Genomic DNA, 23,687 nt, shown 5'->3' with positions numbered 1-23,687 from the left:
CAAGCCCAGCTTAAGGCAGCACTGCGGCAGAGATCAAGCCACGTGAGTATTCTAAGCATTAGGTTTTGTTATTCTTGAAACTTGCTATGCAGTGACATAGTCTGCATTTTGCTCTTCTGACTTGAGTCATGTCCTGGTGGGTCTCTGCGGACAAGGTGCGGAAGTCCTAACCTCTGACAAAGAGAAGTTCAACCTGAAAGGGGAGGGTGGGGTGTGACGCTTCCTGGTCTGTCCAGGGTCTCTGATTAGCAGCTCAAGAGGAGACGTGCACAATGCATAGCATTTTATGACTGACTTAGAAACAACAACCCAAAGAAACATCAAATACAGTTCAAAAGTCCAAGAGGAAAGGGGCCATGAGAAACCAGAACACTGAAGAACACGCGAGGCACCGTTTTCCAAATGCTAACAACAAAAATAATTAAGTGCAAATTGAAAATACTAATGGGATTTACAGGCACTGTGGGGAGAATGTGCAAAAGTTTGCAAAGGGTTTCCCTTTTATGTGTGCTGCTTTAAGAAACTATCAAATAGATCTCTTAGAAATATAAAGTTCCTTTCTCTCCCAACTGAAGACAATTTTTAAAAATTTAAAGTTTATCAATGCTCAGTAGAATAACACAGGTGAACCAGACAAATTCAGTTTCTTTTCAGGAAAAGAATAACAGACAATGTTTAGGATGTCAAAAGACTCAACAAATACCACTGTCTAGAAGCCACCCAGGAATTGTTTCTGTTGTCAAAGCCTTTTGTTCTTCAGACGTTCTTCTACCTGCTGCAGATTGTATATGCAGAACCTTGAAAAAGTCAAAGAAGAAAATCCAGTGAAACATTTGATATGTTATTTTATTACAGGCATAATAAATCTAAGGAGGCATTTACTATAAGCAGATATTAGAGTAGAAAATTAGAAGAAAAACTTTTTTTTTTTTTTCAAATTTTGGAGAAAATCTTTGGAGCAGTTCTAATCAGTATACCTTCCTCTATAGGAAATAAAAGTGAATCATGGTGAGAGAGCCCAATCCAATTTAATCTCCATTGTTATTTCTTTTAGATTTTTTGCAGCAAGTAGTTATATGCTTTTGTCATTTAGAATAAGACCTCTTCTCTTTGACATTAATAAGGGCCTAGGAGAAGGCAATGGGACCCTACTCCAGTACTCTTGCCTGGAGAATCCCAGGGACGGGGGAGCCTGGTGTGGGCTGCCGTCTATGGGGTCACACAGAGTCGGACACGACTGAAGCGACTTAGCAGCAGCAGCAGCAGGTCTCAAGACAGATGTCAGAGTCTCCCTCATCCAAACCAGCTCTTCAGTTACCATAAAGTAGAATCAGGGCTTTACTTTCTAAAACTAAGATGATCACAAGTTATCAGTCTTTTCCTTTGCCCTATTCTCAAAACCCTGTAATTACCAGCAGACCGTAGGTGTGCCCTTCTCCTCACCCGACGAGTGTTTTGGGTAATATCTAGATCATGAGGCCATTTCACCATAAGATGTAACTTGTCAGTTTTGCTTTGCCACAGTAACCTGCAGTCATGAGCATTTGGGTTTCAAAGAGTCAACTAGACTTAGATGGTCATTTTGTTTAAGAGCCTGGCTTAATATTTTAAACAGCTTTTATTTACAAGATTAATGTTTTTAAACATTCTGGAAGCACCATTTATTGCTTTTCAGGGAATTACTCTACAGCTTTTGCAGTGTCCATTTCATTGCTAATAGCATAAAGAGAACATGAAATACTCAAGAAATGGACTTAGTTTCTCTCACCTATAACACACAGGCTGGTAGAAGGTACAGTGGTCTTCATTTGTGACAAACACCCAACTTACCAAATACTGTGAATTTTAACTTGTACTTTTTCCATCAGCTTTTGGCTTGGAAGTTTCCTCCTTTGCCTAAAAGGACAAGCAAAAACCATCCATGAGTTCTTTATTTTCTGGACTGAGTAACCAAAACTGATCAACCAGAAGAGCTTTATAAGGAAAAATGCTTTTCAGATTTAAAAAGGTAAAAGACGGCAGTTAGCAGGGAAAAATAAGATAGTCCTTTTAAAGTATTTTATTTAGCCCAAACACTGAAATTCTTCCCCATGAAGTTTATAAACTAAAAATAACCTTAAGTGATTCTAAATGTTTTACTCTAGACTTTGGTTTTGTTTTGTTTTGTTTTTCTTTGAAGGCCAACATAATTGGTTTCCACTTGCAAGGCCTATTTTTTTCCCATCTCTTCACTTTCAGTCTGTCCTTAAATTTGAAGTGAGTTTCTTATAAGCAGTACATATAGACATGTCATTTTTTTTTTTTTTTATCCATTCTGCCTCTCTGTATTCTGGGGAGTTTAGCTCATTATTTTCAAAAGTATTTATTAATAAGTATGTACATATTGCCATTCTGTGAACTGTTTCTGATATGCTGTAGTTCTTTGCTCCCTCTTCCCTGGCTCTCTCCTTTTGTGATTTGATGACTTCCTACAGTAGTATGCTGGGCTCTTTTCTCTTTCATGTACCTCCCAAAGGTTTTCATGTAGCTACTTTGTGGTTAACATAAGGCTTACATATAACAGCTTACATTTATGTTTTAAGTTGACAACTACTTAGGTTTGAACACATTCCAGAGCTCTACAGTTTTACTCATCACCCTCATCTTTTATGTTTTTGATGTCCATTTTATATCTTTTTAATCTTTTGTATCCCTTAATTATTATAGCTAGCTATTTTTTTAAACTACTTTTGTCTTTTAAACTTCATACTAGCTTTATCAGTGATTAACATACCACTTTTACAACATTAAATTATTCTGAATTTTGCTGTATATTAACCTTTACCAGTGAGATTTGTACTTTGATTGTTTTCCTGTTACTAATTAGCACCCTTTTCAGCTTAAGGAAGTCTTTTTAACGTACTTGTAAAACTGGTCTAATAGTGATGAACTCCTTTAGCTTTTGCTTATAGGGAAAACTTTTTTTTCTTCTGAATGACAGTTTTTCTAAGAAGAGAATATTCTTGGCATTTTTTTTTCTTTCAGCACTTTGAAAATATATCATGATACTCCTTTTCTGGCCTGCAAAATTTCTATTGAAAATCTGCTGAGAGTCTTAACGGAGGCCCCTTGTATGTAAAAAGTTGTCTTTCTTTTGGTACACTCAAATTCCTCTCCTTGTCTTTAACTTTTGACATTTTAATGTGTCTTTGGTGTGGGTGTCTTTGGATTCTTATTTGAAAGCATCTGGGCTTCCTGGTTATGAATGTCTGTTTCCTTCCCCAGGTTGGGGAAGGTTTTAGCCATTATTTATGTCAATAAGTTCTTTGTCTCTTTCTGTCTTGCTTCTCCTTTTGGGACTCCTATAATGCAAATGTTCATCTGTGTTGGTCTGTGTGATATTGTCTGATAAGTCTTTTTTTGGCTTTTTTTTTTTTTTTTGGCTGCTTTGACTGGGTGAGTCCCGTTGCTCTGTCCTTGAGTTCCTGGATCCTTACTTCTGCTTCTAGTCTGCTGCTGAACCCCTCCAGTGTGTTTTTGGTTCCGTTATTGTATTCTTCAGCTCTGTGACCATCTGTTACTTTCTTGTATTTTTCCTATATCTTTGTCAAAGCTCTCACTGTGTTCATCCATTCTTCTCCCAAGTTTGGTGAGCATCCTTACGACTGTTACTTTGAACTCATCAGGTAAACCGCTTCATTAAGGTTTCTATCCTGAGGTTTTAATCATTTGGAATGTATTCTTCCATTTCTTCATTTTCCTTGAGACTCTGTGTTGGTCCGTGTGCATTAGATAAAATAGCCACCTCTTCCAGCCTTGAAGGAGTAGCCTCGTGTAGCAGATGAACTTTACTGTTAAACCCTGCCCTGACTCTTGATTATCTCTCAGCCTATTTTATTTTCATTGGTTCAATATACAGACATAATTGTCTTGAAGGGCCACAGCAGGTGATCAGGAAGTACCCCTCTGGGGGGCAGTTACAAAAATTTGGCCTCTAGGTAAGTGTCAGAGCCCCCTTTTCTGGGAGATACTGGAGCGAGATGGAGAAATAGCTCAATGGTGGTGAGCACCCAGCTTATGTCTCCTAGGAGCACATCTGGGCATCTTCTGCCAAATCGGAAGCCTGCTCCTTACACTGGAGCTGCAGGACAAGCAAGGAGGCCTCTTACACAGAAAGCTGGGGTGTGTTTTGGTCTGCGGCCTGTGCAGCACTCTGGGGACGATGGCCGGCTAAGAACTGTAGCTCTGATTGCTCTGTGGGGGGAACGGGTGCATCTGAGCTCAAGAGCCCTTGAAGAACCTTGCCTCAGTTTGTTATGGCCTTCTCGACACAAGCTCCACTGGCTTCCCAAAGCTAGAGGTTTGTGTGCTTATTTCTCAGGTGGGCTTTAAATGTTGGGGTACTGCCGTGGGGGTTCAACCTAGTTTGCTCCTCAGGAGAAGCTCTGAGTTTTGAGTTTTCTTCTGATGGTGAGTTGACTGTGTTGGGACTGGATTTATGCTGAGTCTGTCCCAGCCTCTTCTACCTTCTTCTACCTTCTGCTGGTCTTCTTTTATTGGCCCGATGGATAGGAGTCATTCAGATCACTGTAGGAGATTTTTCCTAGAGGAAACTGTTGCAGACATAGCTGTAGATCTGGTGTTTCCATGGTACGAGGTGAGCTAATCTTTTCTGCATCACCACCTTGAACCAGAACTCACTGTCTTGCTTTTTAAGAGTTTAGATGCAGCTGGATTATTGTTTCTGGATCTGTATCTTTTATTTCTCATTATAATTGGAATTAACAGTCATAACCATTTGAGTACTATGGTTTTAGAATTGGAGGGGGCCCAGAAGTTGTTTGTCCAATCCAACTTTCATTCCTTTCCTAACCACAGTTTGAGTTATTTTAATAATAGGAAACTTTGAAAGTGCCATGCTGCATTAACGCCTAGCTCTGAGAAACCAGATCCACTCATTAGCCTCAGTTCTGCTTTCTGTAACAATGTGAAAAATCAGATACCACTTGGGAGGAAAGACTACTAGTATTTAATGTGAGTATACTGGATCTCAGAAGCTCTAAGAGCTTCTCTAGGTCTCTATACTACTTTCCTATTCCAAGATTTATAGAAACTACATTCTCTGGTGGTGTCATCTCCTTTGCCACACACACATATTTTAACATGTCTTAATTTGCTGTTATGATGACTAACATCGTAATCAAACTGTTGATTTTTTTCTTAATAATTGGTGATGATTTAGACTTGATGAAATAATGTATACGGATCCGTACTGTCAATGTTTATCCAAGTGGAAACATGAGGTAGGAAGTGTTAGTCTGGGTCTTTGGGGGGGGGGGGGGGGGGAAGCTATAACATATTCACCCATCCCGAAGTCTCAGTCATTACAGCATCAAATCTAATGCCCCAAAGCACACCCCGAGAGAACAAGCAAACTAAGGACTGATAAGGAAACAATACAGCAACCAGCATGTCATTGCTGTTCTCAGGGAGAGCTCAAGAAGTGGGAGCAGGGGTCACAGAGACAAATCTTCCAAGGAGGTGAAGGGATGGAGGGAATAGGGCTTTTGAGTTGCTGAAGAGCTTGAATATGTTTGTATACAAAGGAAATGAATTGAGACAAAGAAACCGGAGAGAATTCAGTTCAGTTGCTCAGCCGTGTCCGACTCTTTATGACCCCATGGACAGCAGCCCGCCAGGCCTCCCTGTCCATCAGCAACTCCCGGAGCCTACTCAAACTCATGTCCATTGAGTCGGTGATGCCATCCAACCATCTCATCCTCTGTCATCCGCTTCTCCTGCCTCCTTCAATCTTTCCCAGCATCAGGGTCTTTTCCAATGAGTTGGTTCTTTGCATCAGGTAGCCAAAGTACTGGAGTTTCAGCTTCAGCATCAGTCCTTTCAGTGAGACTGACTCTTTGGGACCCCATGGACTACACAGTTCATGGAATTCTCCAGGGCAGCATACCGGAATGGGTAGCCTTTTCCTTCTCCAGGGCATCTTCCCAACCTGGGGATCAAACCCTGGTCTCCCCCATTGCTGGCGGATTCTTTACTGGCTGAGCAACCAGGGAAGCCTGGAGAGAGTTAGTGACCCCTTGAGAGAGAGAGACAGAAGAGGCTGCAGGCAAGGAGGGGAGAGTGGGTTTGTTAGGAGGAAGATAGGAAGGGGGTCTTGGTTATTTCCTGCAAGGCACCCTCAGTTTTCTCTTTAAGTAGAAGGCAAGGCTTTCTGCACACAGTAGGGGAGAGTAGCAACAACGGAGTGCAAGGTGTTTGGGGCTGATGAAGGGAGAGGGCCTCTGATCACCCCAGACGAGCACAGCTGACACTGGGTCTTTGTGTGACAAGGGCTGGCAACACAGGACGCTTCAATTGTGTTCGGAATCTTTGTTCCTTCAGTAAGTTGATACTTACTGAATACTGATTATTGATAAGTAATATTGACACTTAAGTATCGATTACTTTTAAAAATAATATATATCATGGCTGATTCATGTCAATGTATGGCAAAAACCACTACAATATTGTAATGGAATTAACCTCCAATTAAAATAAATAATTTAAAAAAACAAACATCTTTAAAACTTCAGTTTCTTTGGCAAGATGTGCCAGGGTATAGATAGTGCTTAAAAACAGTCTTATTCTAAACAGACCCCAAGCAGAAAGTAAATGACTAAGAACGCACCATTCCCTGTAATTGCCAAGCTCATTTGTCATCTATCTACTGCTCTGGTGAGGGCTTCCCTGGTAGCTCAGATGGTAAAGAGTCTTCCTGCAGTGTGGGAGACCCGGGTTCGATCCCTGAGTCAAGAAGATGCCCTGGAGAAGGAAATGGCAACCCACTCCAGTACTCTTGCCTGGAAAATCCCATGGATACAGGAGCCTGGTGGGCTACAGTCCATGGGGGTCACAAAGAGTCAGACACAACCGAGCTTTGAACTTACCTTTGTGGAATCCTTTGCTTTCCCGCCATTCCTGGGTGCTTTGTCACTGGAAGCAGGCTTCTTGTCTTTGTCCTAGAGCAGAGGAAATGTAATGAGGCTGCTGCGGTCAACACCATCTAGCAATTAACTGCTGCTGCAAGCAAATCGATCCAGACTCTTCTTTGTAGGAGCCTGGAATCTCCAGTTTAACTAAATAATGGAAAATTGAGTATTTCACAGTCATGACTTTTTGAACCACAGTGAACACACACAGAGGTATTCAAGGTGGGAGGTAAGAAGGGAAAAAAATGAGGAAAAGGTGACTCACGTTGATGTCCTGCCAATTTTCATGATGCACTCAGACTGTATTTTGCTCATCAAAATAGAGCCTGGTTCTATCAGGGCTGATTTCTATGTGCCAAGAGGACACTGCTTTCAGAGTTATGGAAGAATAACCTAACTAAGAATAATCTAACAACTCTGGAAGCAACCAGAGTGAGCTAGGGCCAGTCACATACAAAAGTAAAGTCCATTCACCAAAAAGGCATTATTGATGAGGTTCCAGGAGTTGAGAAATAGGATACTGATGTGATCTAGAAATTAAATCACGCAGGATAGGGAAGACTGACAATTCAGTGACTGGGAAATATGTTTAATACCCGCTGAAACCATGTGCATTTTAATTCTTCTGAAAATAACAATGGAAGACACTCATTTCACTTTTCTTTCTATTTGGTGGATTACACTTTTTCTTCCATTCGCATTCGATCTCCTCTGCTATGCACCAGGCATTTTGCTGATGCTGGACACATGACTGCTGTCTAAAGCCCACAGCTCAGTGGGGCGAGGCCCACAGGACAGGTAACTCACAGCTCAGGGATGGCAGAGGAGAAGCCCCTGACCTGGGAAGGGAGAAGCAGGCAGGGAGAGCTTCCTGGAGCAGCTGATGCTTGAACCGGTCTCTGAGGGGTAAGGAGGAGAGCTGCTCAGGGCAGAAAAGGGGATGAAACCCCAGAGGACAAGGGGCACGGTGTATACAGGGAGGGACTGCTCTCCTTTTAAATGATCACAGATAAAGCAGTACTGTTACACGCCAATATAGCGTGGCAATCGAAAATGGTGGCTATGCAGCTTATAAAGCAACACGGAAAACATTTATGATATACTCTTAAGAAATGTATTATATGTAGAATCTAAGTATAATTATGTAAAACCTACATATGTGAAAAGACAAGAAATAACACCAAATAATGGTGTTTGGGGGAAGTAGAATTTTTTTTCAAGTTTTCTAGGGCATTAATCAGTTTATTTTATGGTATAAAATTATATAATATGTGTGTGTGTTGTTTGTACAGAGATACATTAAAAAAAAAAAAAAAAACAACGCCAAGAAGAAAAAGCCCAGTACCTTTGCTGTGTTTGTTGAGGCTTCTGTAGTTGAGGGACAGCTGTCCAAGTCCCCTGAGAGGGCGTCAATGGGGTCCTGGGCACCTGCAGGTTTCTGAGATGTCAAGAGAAATAACCATCAAGATTTGCTTTTTGGAAAAGCAAAGGAAAGATGCTTTGTGGGCCATTTCCCCACAGCCCTGAAAATGTGTTTGTTTAAAGCAAAGCCTTGCTGACATTCTTCTCCCAACAAACTATTATAAAAGAGATATTAAAACAGGAAAATCTTGACAGCTCTATTTTCTTCCACTCTGTTATACAAGGTGCTTAGTATTCTCTGAGCTATGATGTCTAATCTGGAAAATGGAACTGCCTATGGTGAGTGGCTCTTGGGAAGACAGAAATAATATACTCTCATATACGTGCCTTGGCATCAGACCAAGCACAGGGTAGGCATTCGCTGAATTTTAGATTTCTAAAATGTGAAAGCTGCAGCCAGAGGTTAAAAACGTCCTTTTCTGGAAATACACAGCTATGCTATTTACCTCTGATGCCTCGGGCTTCTCTGATGCCTTTGGCTTCCCGGGTGTGCCCTTAGAAACAAAGCAGACAATTGGTTAAACAGATTGTTTTTGTAAAGGTTTTACTTAGGCCTAAGTCAGTATTTACACGATCTTTTATCCAGTGGAGTTCAGTCATCCCCCTGCATCTGTGGCTTCTGCAGATTGAAGCTATTTGGGGAAACAGAATCCTAGGAATTTCCAAACAGCAAATCTTGAATCTGCCACATGCTAGCAACTGCTTATGTAGCACCCGCACTGTATTAGGTATTCTGAGTAATGCAGAGATGATCTAAAGTCCGCTCAGATTTTAGTCTCTGGGGGTCTTGGAACTAACCCCCCCCCCCCCCCCGATACCAAGGGACAACTGTGTACTTTGCATAACCGATAAACCTGGGTCCGTATTATCTCCTCGCCAGCTTTGCTCAATGACTACCTCATAACTATTTCAATAGCCTTGGGGACAACCCAAGGATGAGTCTGTTCCTGGAAGTGAAAGAAATACAATTGTAGCAACTCTGTCACTGCTTTACTCTAGTTAAAGCATCACAAAAAGTAACTTGTGCTTTTATGTCTTATTTGCTATTTTACCATATACCTATCTACTACAGCTTATTACACTTCAAAAGGATTTGGGGCACTGAAATGGTCTATAGGTGATTGCTTTTCAGTGAGGATTACAAGGACAACTCATCAGGGATTTTTCCCATCGGCAAAGGCCAGGACACTAATGAATACATTTCCCAAAGAACACAACAGGGTCAGATGGGACCATCAGAGCAGGGGGCATTCTAGCAGGGTGCACAAGCGCTGTCATGAATACTGAATGCAAGCGAGGGGAACTGATTTTTGTAACAGAAGACAGTGAAGCTGATAGTACTCTACACAGTCAAACCCTTCACAAATCATCAGTGCAGAAAGAGAAGCTGTCATTTGGACTTCCTTGTTTTTATCTGATGAACAGATCTGGAAAGGGTTATTTAACATCTAGAAGCCAAACAGGAAGGGGCAGGGAACACAGCAGGCTGACCAGGAAAGCCACAAAAACAGATAAACTTCTTGACAATACTGTTGCTGTATTGAGATAGAGCAACAGAGCTTTCAATTGGGAATATGGTTTTGCCAGTCTTCACTCTCAACAGCGCTGGTGGTAGTGGTGTCGGGGAAGAAAGAGAGACAGCAGCCCTTGGATCGTATTTGCCCCATGAATTATTTCCATCCTAGCTCTTTTTCTGTTCTGCTTCAACAGAGAGACTCTGCTTCAGGTAAAATTACAAATAACATTCACTGTTATTATAGCCTTTTCTTGCAGAGAATTCATCTGTGTACCTGCCTCAGAATCACTGTTAAGCATCAGTGAGTGATGGAACATTCTTCAATTCTCTTTACGCCACAGTGCCCAGCACAGTAAACATCCAATGATACTGACTCAAATAAATATTAAACAGAATTCTAGACAGCCTGCTCAGTGGGGACAGATTAAATGTGTCAGTCATGTTCCATTTTTATGCTATTGTTACAGTGTTCTGTTCATTTCAAGTGAGGTTGGAATCTCAAAAGCTTTGGAGCATAGCTCCACCCTGGACACCACCTTCACTTACCTCCTTGTTATCATCCAGAAGATGCTGGTATTTAGGTGGGATGGTGTCATCTCTTTCTCCCAGCTTGTCTCTGTGTTCAGCTTTGGCTTTTTCCTGTAAACAGTGAACATACAGAATCCCTATTCTGCTCCATCTTCATCTAGCCCATTCGAAAATGCAACATTCAGCACTTATAGGATATTTCTGAGGCAACATATAGTCCCTCTAAGTTTTATAAGCAACTTAGAGCAAAAATGTTAACAGATTTCCAGTTGATGGAAAAAAAGGCAAACCCAGTGCTTCTGTTTGTCATTCCACACCTATGAATTTTCTACTTGTATTTAAAACTGAAATAAGCTTTTTAAGTAGTTATTCTCAGTCACTCAGTCATGTCCGACTCTTTGTGACCCCATGGACTGCAGCATGCCAGGCTTCCCTGTCCATTACCAACTCCTGGAGTGTACTCAAACTCATGTCCATCAAGTCAGTGATGAATTCTCCAGGTTAAGAATACAGGAGTGGGTTAACATTCCCTTCTCCAGGGCATCTTTCCAACGCAGGGATCAAACCCAGGTTTCCTGCATTGCAGGTGGATTCTTTACCAGCTGAGCCAGCTGAGTCAGGGAAGCCTGACTCCAGGCAAGTCAGGGCTATCAGTTCAGTTCAGTCGCTCAGTCGTGTCTGACTCTTTGCGACCCCATGAATCACAGCACACCAGGCCTCCCTGTCACAACTCCCAGAGTTCACTCAAACTCATGTGCATCGAGTTAGTGATGCCATCCGGCCATCTCATCCTCTGTCGTCCCCTTCTCCTCCTGTCCTCAATCCCTCCCAGCATCAGAGTCTTTTCCAATGAGTCAACTCTTCGCATGAGGTGGCCAAAGTATTGGAGTTTCAGCCTTGGCGTCAATCCTTCCAAAGAACACCCAGGACTGGTCTCCTTTAGGATGGACTGGCTGGATCTCCCTGCAGTCCAAGGGGCTCTCAAGAGTCTTCTCCAGCACCACAGTTCAAAAGCATCAATTCTTCAGTCTTCAGCTTTCTTCACAGTCCAATTCTCACATCCATACATGACCACTGGAAAAACCATAGCCTTGACTAGACGGACCTTTGTTGGCAAAGTAATTTCTCTGCTTTTCAATATGCTATCTAGGTTGGTCATAATTTTCCTTCCAAGGAGTAAGTGTCTTTTAATTTCATGGCTGCAATCACCATCTGCAGTGATTTTGGAGCCCCAAATAATAAAGTCTCACACTATTTCCACTCTTTCTCCATCTATTTCCCATGAAGTGATGGGACTGGATGCCATGATCTTCGTTTTCTGAATGTTGAGCTTTAAGCCAACTTTTTCACTCTCCTCTTTCACTTTCACGAAGAGGCTTTTTAGTTCCTCTTCACTATCTGCCATAAGGGTGGTGTCATCTGCATATCTGAGGTTACTGATATTTCTCTCAGCAATCTTGATTCCAGCTTGTGCTTCTTCCAGCCCAGCATTTCTCATGATGTACTCTGCATAGAAGTTAAATAAGCAGGGTGACAATATACAGCCCTGACGTACTACTTTTCCTATTTAGAACCAGTCTGTTGTTCCATGTCCAGTGCTAACTATTGCTTCCTGACCTGCATATAGATTTCTCAAGAGGCATGTCAGGTGGTCTGGTATTCCCATCTCTTGAATAATTTTCCACAGTTTGTTGTGACCCACACAGTCAAAGGCTTTGGCATAGTCAATAAAGCAGAAATAGATGTTTTTCTGGAACTCTCTTGCTTTTTTGATGATCCAGCGGATGTTGGCAATTTGATCTCTGGTTCCTCTGTCTTTCCTAAAACCAGCTTGAACATCTGGAAATTCACGGTTCACGTATTGCTGAAGCCTGGCTTGGAGAATTTTGAGCATTACTTTACTAACGTGTGAGATGAGTGCAATTGTGCAGTAGTTTGAGCATTATTTGGCATTGCCTTTCTTTGGGATTGGAATGAAAACTGACTGGAGAAGGGAATGGCAAATCACTTCAGTATTCTTGCCTTGAAACCCCATGAACAGTATGAAAAGGCAAAATGATAGGATACTGAAAGAGTAACTCCCCAGGTCAGTAGGTGGCCAATATGCTACTGGAGATCAGTGGAGAAATAACTCCAGAAAGAATGAAGGGATGGAGCCAAAGCAAAAACAGTACCCAGTTGTGGATGTGACTGGTGATAGAAGCAAGGTCCAATGCTGTAAAGAGCAATATTGCATAGGAACCTGGAATGTTAGGGCAAATTGGAAGCGGTCAAACAGGAAATGGCAAGAGTGAATGTCGACATTCTAGGAATCAGCAAACTAAAATGGCCTGGAATGGGTAAATTTAACTCAGATGACCATTATATCTACTACTGCGGGCAGGAATCCCTTAGAAGAAATGGAGTAGCCATTATGGTCAACAAAAGAGTCCGAAATGCAGTACTTGGATGCAATCTCAAAAATGACAGAATGATCTCTGTTCGTTTCCAAGGCAAACCATTCAATATCACGGTGATCCAAGCCTATGCTCCAACCAGTAACGCTGAAGAAGCTGAAGTTGAATGGGTCTATGGGTCTATGAAGACCTACAAGAGCTTTTAGAACTAACACCGCTCCCCCTCCCCCACCCACCACAAAAAGAGGGCTATAAAAACTTTCACTTTAAATGGCTTTTTTCTTGTACCTTGACTTTATCCTCTACAGGTTTATGCTCATCTGGATCAGGCTGTCTTTGCCCGAGACTGTCAGAAAGTTGATCCAGGGCATCGTCAAGTTCTTTGTTGTCACGCTGCTAAAAAGTAAATCTGAATTAGTCACTGGTTAGCCGCAGTAGGTCACCTGCAGCCCCAACAGTGCCTCTAAGACTTCCGTAAGCGCGTGGGTTTTCCCCAGGGAGGGGGCAGGTGGGCAGAGGCGCCGGCTCTTCATCCCTTGCTTTTCACTTAGCACCTCTCTGCACCTGTCTACCCTGCCCCACCCCTAGATGCCTTTTTCTTCCTAGAAAATAGGTCCCTTCCTAAAAAGCTGGGGTTCTTGGCCTGATTTTCTAGAAGTCTTATGATGCCTTCAATACATGTAATATTATGTTCCCCGCAAAATCACTACGTTTACTCTTTGATTCCCAAGTGTACTGTTGTAAATAAAGCTTTATACCTAGTTTTAATGATAGCTTCAAATAAAATATTAACTAAAACTAAAAACTCTGATGGAGGAAGTGATGGGGAAGGGATCATTCTAAAACATTCTGTGAAAGGCCAAAAAGGCTTTTTGATTGTGGATGTTTCTTAATAGCCTTGATCACTATTCTAGGGACTCCTAAACTCCGAATATTAAGAACTGACGTGTAAACGGCAGCCTGGTTATTCATGAGTCTTCCTCCTGTTGCACAGGGCCTTTTGTCACTGTGGGTGTGTGTACAGACATACACACAGACATGTGGAGAGAGGGCATGTTACTGGTTTTCAGTGCTTCATGAGAGCCCAGGGTTATAGCAGCTAATGGTGGCGCCGCCCACAGCCAGATCTGGGCTTTGCTTTTTGTGCCTCTGGATATTTTCAGATAATCCCGTGACTGACCCAACAGGAGGAAAATTCACCCAGAATCTCAGAGCGCAGCAGGAAGCAAGCTGTGCTGCTGCATCAGAAGGAAAGGGAGCCTAGCTGACTTCACTCAAGCTACTTCATCTCCAGCTCACAAAGCACTTCCATCTCAACCCAAGGAGCTGGGGGTCTGGTTCAGGGCCATCTCTTTATCTTCTGATGTGCCATGGTCTCCCGCATCATGTATAATTTGGTACCGTAAAGAAAATTAATCAAGGAAGTCAGGAAAAGTATTGGTCAGGACAAGACTGGTCCCACAGTCTTGCCTCAGAACGTGCAAATAATTAAAACAATATTGACACTGAGGTTTTTCCATTGCTAGCATGAAAATGACAAGCTTTTACTGGTATGACTGGGAGGAAAACAATGCTTTTCTACCAGGAGTCTGTGATTTGGTGGGCAGAGAGAAGCTCAAACACTGAGTAATTCCTTAAAGTAAACTTAAGGTTAAATGATGAGTGGTACTTACAGCCTGTATCAGGAAAAATATAAAGGAAGGAAACATTGCCAAGAAAGCTAAACAATTAAAAAAACCTGAATATATACACGATGTGCATTATTGCACTTCAGTTCTAATAAAGCAACAATACATTAAGCTCCTTCACTGTGTGTAAAATACTTTCACAGGTATTGTATTGTTTTATTTAATCAGTTTAGATAGTCTCTGTCATCTCCCTCTCGCCAGTCTTACTTCTTCTGAAACAGAAGGTGACTGTGGTAACAATTTTGTTGACCCTCGAGTTGCTGCTCAAAAACCAAGTACTTATAAGCCATGCTGCTTACCGCAGAGTCGCGGGGTGGACCGGCTGCCTGGGTGGTTGGAGCTGGGGTTTGGGAAACCACTTCAGAGACGACAGCTGAAAGTTTAGCATCTTCAAATTGCTTTTGTAAGAAAACAATAACAAGAAAAGGTCTGACTCATAATATGTTGTAGCAAATTATGCCCACAATGCCATTCCTTAAATAAAACCCTCGGGACAGCTTTATGATGGTTGTTCTCTTGATCCGAATGGAAGCACAGCAACACAGCAGCTTAAGAGCCATTCTATTCTACTTTCTACTCCAAGCATGATTTTATACAGTTTCCTATTTTCTCTTCCTGCTTATTATCCTAAATATTCAATAAGCTAATTGTTTAAGAGTTTTATGGCTTATACATTTCTTGTTGCACATTTAGGTTGATGGAAGTGTTTTAGCTTTGCCCTTTGTAATGAGTTGCTCTGAGTAAATTTTAGAAGTGGCTCTCTTTATGGTGCTAGCTGTATTGTACCAAATACCTTCTCTTTAAAAGCGGCTAGAAAATCATGCTGCTAAAAGCAATGAATGGGTATGCCTGTCTCCAATAGCCTTGCTTGCCTAAATTAGATACTTATCCTATTTTTAATTCATGTATTAGGTATAAAATATAAGTGCTACTATTGCTTTAATATTTGGCATACAGGATGAGGTTTCGGTTGTATCCTTTTTTTCTTAATGTTAAATAGCATATTATTTTAGAATCTTTCTGAAATAATGACGTTTCTCACTTTAAAGATATACTAAATCTGTCATTGATGGGTTATTTTCCCATTGGCTTTTGGCTTCGCTTTCTGAATCAGAATTTTACTTTTTAACATTGCTGTATAATAAATCCTGGCACTGAGTTGGATTAATCTTCCCTAAAAATACTGAAAAAAAAAAAAAAAAAGCTTTTCAGTTTTTTTTCATATTTTTATGCATTTATTTTTCAAATATATTGGACAGCTCAATTTTAAATTCTCTTTTCACGTGTAAGTTTGATAGAGTGCATGCCATTGGTTCGATTAGTTACACTGTTGAAAACATCCACTGTGCTGGACCAATATTTCCTGATGGAATACATCTTTAATGTCCACAATGGGTTGAGGGCCACTAATTTCATCACTGTTTCCTCATCTCTCATGTCAGATTCTGAGTCATAAGTTTCTACTTATTTCTGCTACCCTAAAAAGTGAGGCACTAAACCCAGGACTCTCAGGAGACTTACAGGCGATGACGTGTCTGAGGGGACAGTGAAGTCCTTGGACAGAGCATCGAGGAGGAAGTCTTCACTCAAGGGCTGCAAAGAACCAGAAGACGTGTCAGCAAACACTACCTCATCAGTCTCCTCTCCAAAGTACTGTTACTGTGTATATGCTGATCAGCTCATTACACAGAAAGCTCTGCCCTTCCTAAATTAACCATCAGGACTAAAGGAGAAAGACACACTCAGAGAAAAACTGGCTTGCTTACTGGGAGCGGTTCCTTGACCTCTTTTGGCGGCAGTGGTTTTCCGTCTTTATCCTGTGCAGGTGGAGAAAGACATGGCATTGAGTCATCTCACATGTATTCTAAGTGTGCACTCTGTAAACAGCATAAGAGGTTGACAGGTTATATCTGATGATGTGCATTATGAAGCCGATTCCTCATTCCAGGAAACAGATTCTCTCACCAGGAAATAGGCTCTGATGAGCTCATGTCAAGAAACAGCTGACAGACATCCCCTAGGCACGGGGGCTGCTAATGGGGCTTGCCAACTCCAGAAGCCCACGCACAACAGCTGCTGTGGGTGTGGCACAGGACACTGAGGGAACACGGGGGTGAGACCCTCGCTGGCCTGGGGAAAGCCGGGTAACTTTAGAGGCAGTGCATCCAACCACTATGCACCGGCTCTGTGCCAAGCACCTATACCAAGCACTGGGAAAATCCACCCTAGGGCTGTGATGCTCAAAACCTACAGTTCAGATGATGCCAACCTTCAAATGACCCTAAGTGCCACTTCTGAGCAATGGGACAAAATCAATAAAGCATTTGGAGCTCTTTATTATTAAAAGGCGATTTATAAATAAATGGTAAAATCCCATTTGTCTACACATGCAAAAATGTCTAAGCACAAGATTCTCTGTTTGTTCACACAGTTAACCCTTGGAAAACTGCAGGGGTTAGGGCACGGACGTCCCAAGCAGCTGAAAAAATCCACGTGTAATTTACACCTGGCCCTCGGTATCCTCAATTCCGCATCCGTGGATGCAATCAACCACAGAAGGTGCGATGCTGTAGTGTTTACTAGTGAAAAAAGTCCAAACAGAAGTGCACCCAGGCAATTCAAACCCGTGTCGCTCCGGGGTCAACTGCACAGTTCCCCCGATAACAAGGGGTCAAGGTGGTTTTCATTTGCTTTGTTAACATTCGAGGAGATGCAGAGGTCAAGGCTATCACCAGCTTCCCTTTTTTCAAAGTGCTTTCCCCCATTTCCACATCCTCTGAGTCCTCACGGACCTTCTGATCACTGTCCAGTTAGGAGGGGAACAGAGCCCGGGGTGCGCTTTCTGCCACCCCTTAGCTGGCAAGGCAGCAAGTCTCCCAAGGGGCACACAGGAGTGGGGATGTGGGCACACTTGCTCCACACTCACACTGAGATCACCCCGAGTTTGGAAGGGGAAGCCTACAGTCTACCTCAGGGAGCTGACTCTCCTGAGGGGGCCTGATGGGAGCAGTTGAAGAACAACACAAGGTTTAACCCCGAGACTGACCAGCACCTGGACATGTTATGAAGCCATAGGTAATTCATAATGGGTGAGATTCACAGTTGAGGAGGAAACAACCACAGAATAAAGTGGTCAGGAAAGCTAATCGGCCACATTCTTAGAAGCTGCAAAGCGAGAGAGAAAGTAACCAACCTCCAACCTCATACTCTAAAGAGAGTTGCAGGCATTTGACCAGCTTTACAGACGCGACAGGTACTTACAGGCCACATGGTCTAAGAACCTTATAAACAAACAAGCCCAAACAAATAGAAATGCCACAATTTTGACTGAAGAGTGAAGTGCAGAAAGGAAGCAGACTAAAGGGACCAGCGTAATAAACTTTCAATCAGGGAGAGCGCTCGGTACAGTTCCTATCTTTGCCACATAAATGGACTAGCGCAAATCGATGAATACAAAGTATCAATTTGATTTTCCTGCCTCATTCATGAAGTCTGGTAGAATATTCTCTTAAGTAGTGCTCTCTCTCATATCACTTATTCTGTACAATCTGTATATTCAAAATAAAGGAAATGGGTCAATTTATCACTGGCTATACTGAGTCGCTCAGTCATGTCTGACTCTTTGTGACCCTACCGACTGTAGCCTGCCAGGTTCCTCTGTCCATGGGAATTCTCCAGGCAGGAATACTGCAGTGGGATGCCATTTCCTCCTCCAGGGGATCTTTCCGACACAGGAATTGAACCTGGGTCTCCTGCATTGCAGGCAGATTCTTTACCATCTGAGCCACCAAGGAAGGCCGTATTGCTCACTATAATACAATTTCAAATAGCCTATTTTTCAACTCATATCTAAGTTTTGTAAATCCTTCCTCAGGAGGTGATTGGTTCTCAGACGGTAAAGCGTTTACCTGCAATGCGGGAGACCTGGGTTCGATCCCTGGGTCGGGAAGATCCCCTGGAGAAGGAAATGGCAGCCCACTCCAGTACTCTTGTCTGGAAAATCCCAGGAACAGAGGAGCCTGGTGGGCTACAGTCCATGGGGTCACAAAGAGTCGGACACGACTGAGCAACTTCTCTTTTCTTTGGTTTTCCTATCTATCTGTATAAAGATTTCCTGAGTTTTCTTTATTTCTGGTATTGCAACAAACCACGTTATCAGACAAGAAAATGTTAGACTTCTTTCACCTAAGGAAGGAATGAGAGGCCATTGACAAATATTTTAGCTTTACAGCAGGTGTGCTAACAGGATATTAGTCAAGTAATACTACTTGATGTCTGAACTACTAAGAAACACGACTTTCATATCCCAGGTCTGTTCCCATGTCCCATGTCTATGAAATTCAACATGAGTGAAAATAAATTAGAAACAAGATCCCAGCCTGTTTACCTTGGCCTCTTCTAATCTGTAATCAGGAGGAATCGTTTCTTCTCTTTCACCAAGTTTCTCACGATCCTCTTCTTTGGCTTTCTCCTGAATAAAAATTAAACCGTTTTCATTGTTAATACACCGTTCTCTGATAAAGTGGATGCCTGAGTGACTAAATCCGGGGTCAGTGAATCCATTGTGAGGTTCCCACAGCAACTGTGTCTTTGAGGCTGTATCCTCCTGGGTTAGCAGGCTCAGACACCACTGGTTTTCAGCCTGCCGGGTTAAAGGGCAGCTGTGAGGAGCGGCAGGCAGTACCACTTCCCGCCTTAGTCCTTGGCAATGGAAACCAGGTGGACAAGGTGAGACTCAGAACTCCGATCTCTGCACACCAGCCATCCACTGCTACACCTAAACACTGGTGCTCACTCTGGTTTCACTCATTAAACAGGACCCACACCGTAACAGAGGAATCCAGCCGGCCAGGTGTTGCAGGAATTTTTTTTTTAATGATAGCTCCTTTCTAGAAGTTCCTGAGCTGCCATTACCTTGACTTTATCCTCCACAGGCTTTCCGTCTTCTGGATCTGCTTCCTTTTTGCCCAGGCTTCCAGCCAAGGCTTCCACAGCATCGTCTGGCACCATGCCCTTCTGAAAGCACATCAGCGGGTATACTAAGTAGATGGTTAACCACGCCTTTTAAGAGACTACAATGAACAACTCAGATGAGCATATCCTTCTTTCAGGCCTGGATAAGAAGCACATGTCATCTTTTAATAATTTGGAAAATCTACAGAATTAGAATCTAGGTTTAAAACACCTGACCGGTTAAAAATGAGGGCAAGTTTCTTACATTAAACGTTAAGAGTGTGCAATTTGTAAGCTGGGACTGAGAAGCTTATAATATCTAACCAGCACTCTGGTTCAGGAATAGGGCAGTTCACTGAATGGGGAGGACCACGGAGAAGCCAAAAGCCAAGAAAGAAGAAATAGATGTGATCTTCAGGCGCCTGTCCTAGAGATGGCACAGGATAGAGGCCCAGAAAAGCCCTCGAGAGGACCTTTCTCCCACTGAAACAGCCAGGCCTGCCCTGGAGGCGATGGCTCTGGCTGAGCCTGTGGGCACAGAAGCCTGTGTTCTCTGTGTGGCTTCTACTGGTCAGAGTGGACTCATGCCAGTTCAGATGATGGTCTGTGTGACCTACTAATCTGAGTGACACAGTGAGAGCAGCCTGCCTGTGGTCCAGCCGATGAAAATGAAACATGCTCCCTATGATACAGTAATAACACTGGACACACTGTTATTAAAAAAAAAAAAAAAAACAAAAAAAACTGGATGAACACAGAATGTAAATGGCATAAAGGGAAAATAAAGAATAAGTTATGTTTGGGCTAAAAGATAGGACTAGAGCTGTCTTTTTTCAAACCATAGGTCACGATCCATACGTGAGCAGTGCTTAAATCAATTTAGCAGGTGGTGGTCAGGCCTATTTTTAATGAAGACTATAAAGCTGAATGCATCATGCGTATCAAGGATAAGGACCATTGACTAAACCATTGTTGCTACTGTGTGGGCTGCAGAATTGATGAATTTCCCACAGTTGATCTTGATCCAAAGTGTGAAAGGTCCTGAATTAAACAGTCTCAAAGATTATTCTTATCGTAAAAGATATATGACCTCACACGGAGTACATATTGGAGTAAAAGCGTCTTTCTGTTTTCTATAGCTTAGCTACCCTCCTAAGTAAGAAAATTTGTTCTGCTGCTAAGCTGCACCACAAAAGATCACCAGGGAATAAAGGGCAGTTAAGTGGGAAGGGATTTATCACCATCTAGTGGTTAGAATATTCATTGGAAAAGGACTGATGCTGAAGCTGAAACTCCAATACTTTCACCACCTCATGCGAAGAGCTGACTCACTGGAAAAGACCCTGATGCTGGGAAAGATTGAAGGCGGGAGGAGAAGGGGATGACAGAGGATGAGATGGTTGGATGGTGTCACCGACTCAGCGGACATGAATTTGAGTAAACTCTGGGAGTTGGTGATGGATAGGGAAGCCTGGCCTGCTGCAGTCCATGGGGTTGCAAAGCACTGGACATGACTGAGCAACTGAACTGAACCGAGTGGTTGGAAACTCCATAGACTTTTTTTTCTCCCTCAGGACAACAAACATCCCTGATGTCTTCAACCTGCTTGATACTGTAACCAAGAGTTGCTGGGGTCCCCAAGTCTTAACCGAAGCGATCTCATTGCTACCTGATCCCAGTCACTCGCTCACACTTTTGTTTTCTAGTCTCTGCTGCAGAATCTTTGGAAACCAACGCTGCATTATTCTGTGTCCTCTGGCTCAAGAAATAAGTGAAACAGCATTAGCAAAGCTAGGAGAAGCAGCAGTCTTAATAACTAACGGATCTAGAAACAGGTCTACAAACAAAGGCTTCTGTTTCCATTGTCAAGTTCAGAACTAGAACTCAAATCTCCGGATGTGCTCAATAAACTTTCTTCTTCTACAAGAATGCAGACGGCAGACACTCATCCCCGCCCTTCCAGCTTACTGTCTGCTTTTGCTCGCTCAGCCTCCAGCCTCTCTGGAGTTCTCTGACCCTTATCATATTCTATGCCTATTGTTTCTGGCTCCTGTGGGCGTCACAACCCCAGAAATGCCAAGTGACCTCAGTGGTGAGAAACTCCGCAACCGTGGTAACCAGAGTTGGTGGAGTAGAGGCCCAGGAGTGGGGGTAAGAGAATGGAAAATCCAGCGCTCTTTTTTTCCCCCTCTCCAATGCTTGGCTCTCTACAGTCAAGGTAAAGTTGGAAAGGAGCTAACTTGCTCTTAAGCCCTGGCAGTCACACTCAGCATGACAGGTAGCGGCCATATGTTTAGGTACGAGAGTTCTGCACTGGAATGTTGGCTACTGTCTTTTTGATTCCAATCACTGATTCTGTGCCTACTCCCTGCACAGTCTCTGCCAAGATTCTCTCTCCCACTTCTGTTCTTTACCACTCTGGTCTGTGGCCTGACTCCCACAACGTCATAGTTTTTGGAGGGTACCCTGAGAATCTCCCATGCAAAAAAGGAGGTCACATCCTGTCCAAGGCAGGAGGGAGACTGTGACGGGATTTGCCGATGGCACCCAGGATTCCCTGGCAGGGGGCACCCACTCGGGGTACCCAGGACACACATCCCACACCTTCCCCAAGGCCCTCTTCTCTCAAACAACTAAACGCACAGACCCCAGTATCCCAAGGGCTCCACACCTCTGTGCTGGCCTGTCCCGGGCTCACTGGTCTCCCCAGGAAACAGTGCTATTCCCACTTCTCAGCAGGATCCTGTCCTCCACATGCAAGCCTTTCCAAGTTCCTCCAGGAGAGGAGTTTCTTCACCCGCTTTCCTTTTTCCATAGGAGAATGATCCAACTGAACTGTGAGCATCAGACCTGGCCCATATCCACACCAGGCTTGAAGGGGACTGGGTGCAGGACCCTATCTTAAATCTAGCTGAGGTTCTGAAGGGGGAAGTGAATTGCTCAAGGTCCAGTCAAAGTTCATTTTCCTCATTAATAAGAGAGACATGATCAGAACAGACTTCATGGTGTCCTCATGAAAATTGAATGAGAAGATACTGCAAAGCATCTAGCAGAAGTTAGGTATTTAGCCTGTAGATTCACTAAGTCTATAGTAAGGAAACATAGTTCCATCAGCTGGTATCCTCTGAGTCAGAATCTATCAGCTAATGAAAACAGAAGAACACAGATTCAACCAGTTAAATAGCATACTTCATACAAAAGTCAAAAAGTCAGAGACACATAAAGAAGAAAGGGAAAGGAAGTGAGTCCATCTGTCGCCATTCAGTTGGGAGAAAAAAGGAGTCATGATGATAAAGGTTCTTCTGTGTATTCACAGAATTCTGTATATACACAGAACTACACAAAAAAGATCTTCATGACCCAGATAACCACAATGGTGTGATCACTCACCTAGAGCCAGACATCCTGAAATGTGAATTCAAGTGGGCCTTGGGAAGCATCACTATGAACAAAGCTAGTGGAGGTGATGGCATTCCAGTTGAGCTATTTCAAATTCTAAAAGAGGATGCTGTGAAAGTGCTGCACTCAATAAGCCAGCAGAGTTGGAAAACTTGGCAGTGGCCACAGGACTGGAAAAGGTCAGTTTTCATTCCAATCCCAAAGAAAGGCAATGCCAAAGAATGCTCAAACTACCACACAACTGTACTCATCCCACACGATAGTAAAGTAATGCTCAAAATTCTCCAGGCCAGGCTTCAACAGTACGTGAACTGAGAACTTCCAGATGTTCAAGCTGGATTTAGAAAAGGCAGAGGAACCAGAGAGCAAACTGCCAACATCAAAAAAGCAAGAGAGTTCCAGAAAAACATCTACTTATGGTTTATTGACTACGCCAAAGCCTTTGACTGTGTGGATCACAACAAACTGTGGAAAATTATTCAAGAGATGGGAATACCACACCACCTTACCTGCCTCCTGAGAAATCTGTAGGCAGGTCGAGAAGCAACAGTTAGAACTGGACATGGAACAACAGACTGGTTCCAAATAGGAAAAGGAGTACGTCAAGGCTGTATATTGTCACCTGGCTTATTTAACTTATATGCAGAGTACATCATGAGAAATGCCAGGCTGGATGAAGCACAAGCTGGAATCAAGATTGCTGGGAGAAACATCAATAACCTCAGATATACAGATGACACCACCCTTATGGCAGAAAGCGAAGAACTAAAGAGCCTCTTGATGAAAGTGAAAGAGGAGAGTGAAAAAGTTGGCTTAA

General features: G+C 42.9%; 1 protein-coding gene across 1 annotated transcript in view; it reads right to left on the bottom strand.

Annotated features, from left to right (window-relative positions):
• Window positions 1-626: 626 nt before the first annotated feature.
• Window positions 627-23,687, bottom strand: part of CAST (calpastatin) — a gene marked incomplete at its 5' end in the record, with an annotated part of 89,577 nt that continues 66,516 nt past the window's right edge. Inside the window, 13 exon segments of the mRNA NM_001009788.1 lie at window positions 627-797; window positions 1,831-1,896; window positions 6,927-6,973; window positions 6,976-6,998; window positions 8,314-8,405; window positions 10,453-10,545; window positions 13,119-13,223; window positions 14,818-14,916; window positions 16,040-16,111; window positions 16,285-16,335; window positions 18,906-18,989; window positions 19,433-19,529; window positions 19,531-19,534. Coding sequence (NP_001009788.1) covers window positions 1,846-1,896; window positions 6,927-6,973; window positions 6,976-6,998; window positions 8,314-8,405; window positions 10,453-10,545; window positions 13,119-13,223; window positions 14,818-14,916; window positions 16,040-16,111; window positions 16,285-16,335; window positions 18,906-18,989; window positions 19,433-19,529; window positions 19,531-19,534 — 818 coding nt within the window.

Source organism: Ovis aries, chromosome 5 (genome assembly GCF_016772045.2).
Source record: "Ovis aries strain OAR_USU_Benz2616 breed Rambouillet chromosome 5, ARS-UI_Ramb_v3.0, whole genome shotgun sequence".
In the NCBI taxonomy this organism is placed as follows: domain Eukaryota; kingdom Metazoa; phylum Chordata; class Mammalia; order Artiodactyla; family Bovidae; genus Ovis; species Ovis aries.
This window is presented reverse-complemented; position numbering and strand designations above follow the sequence as displayed.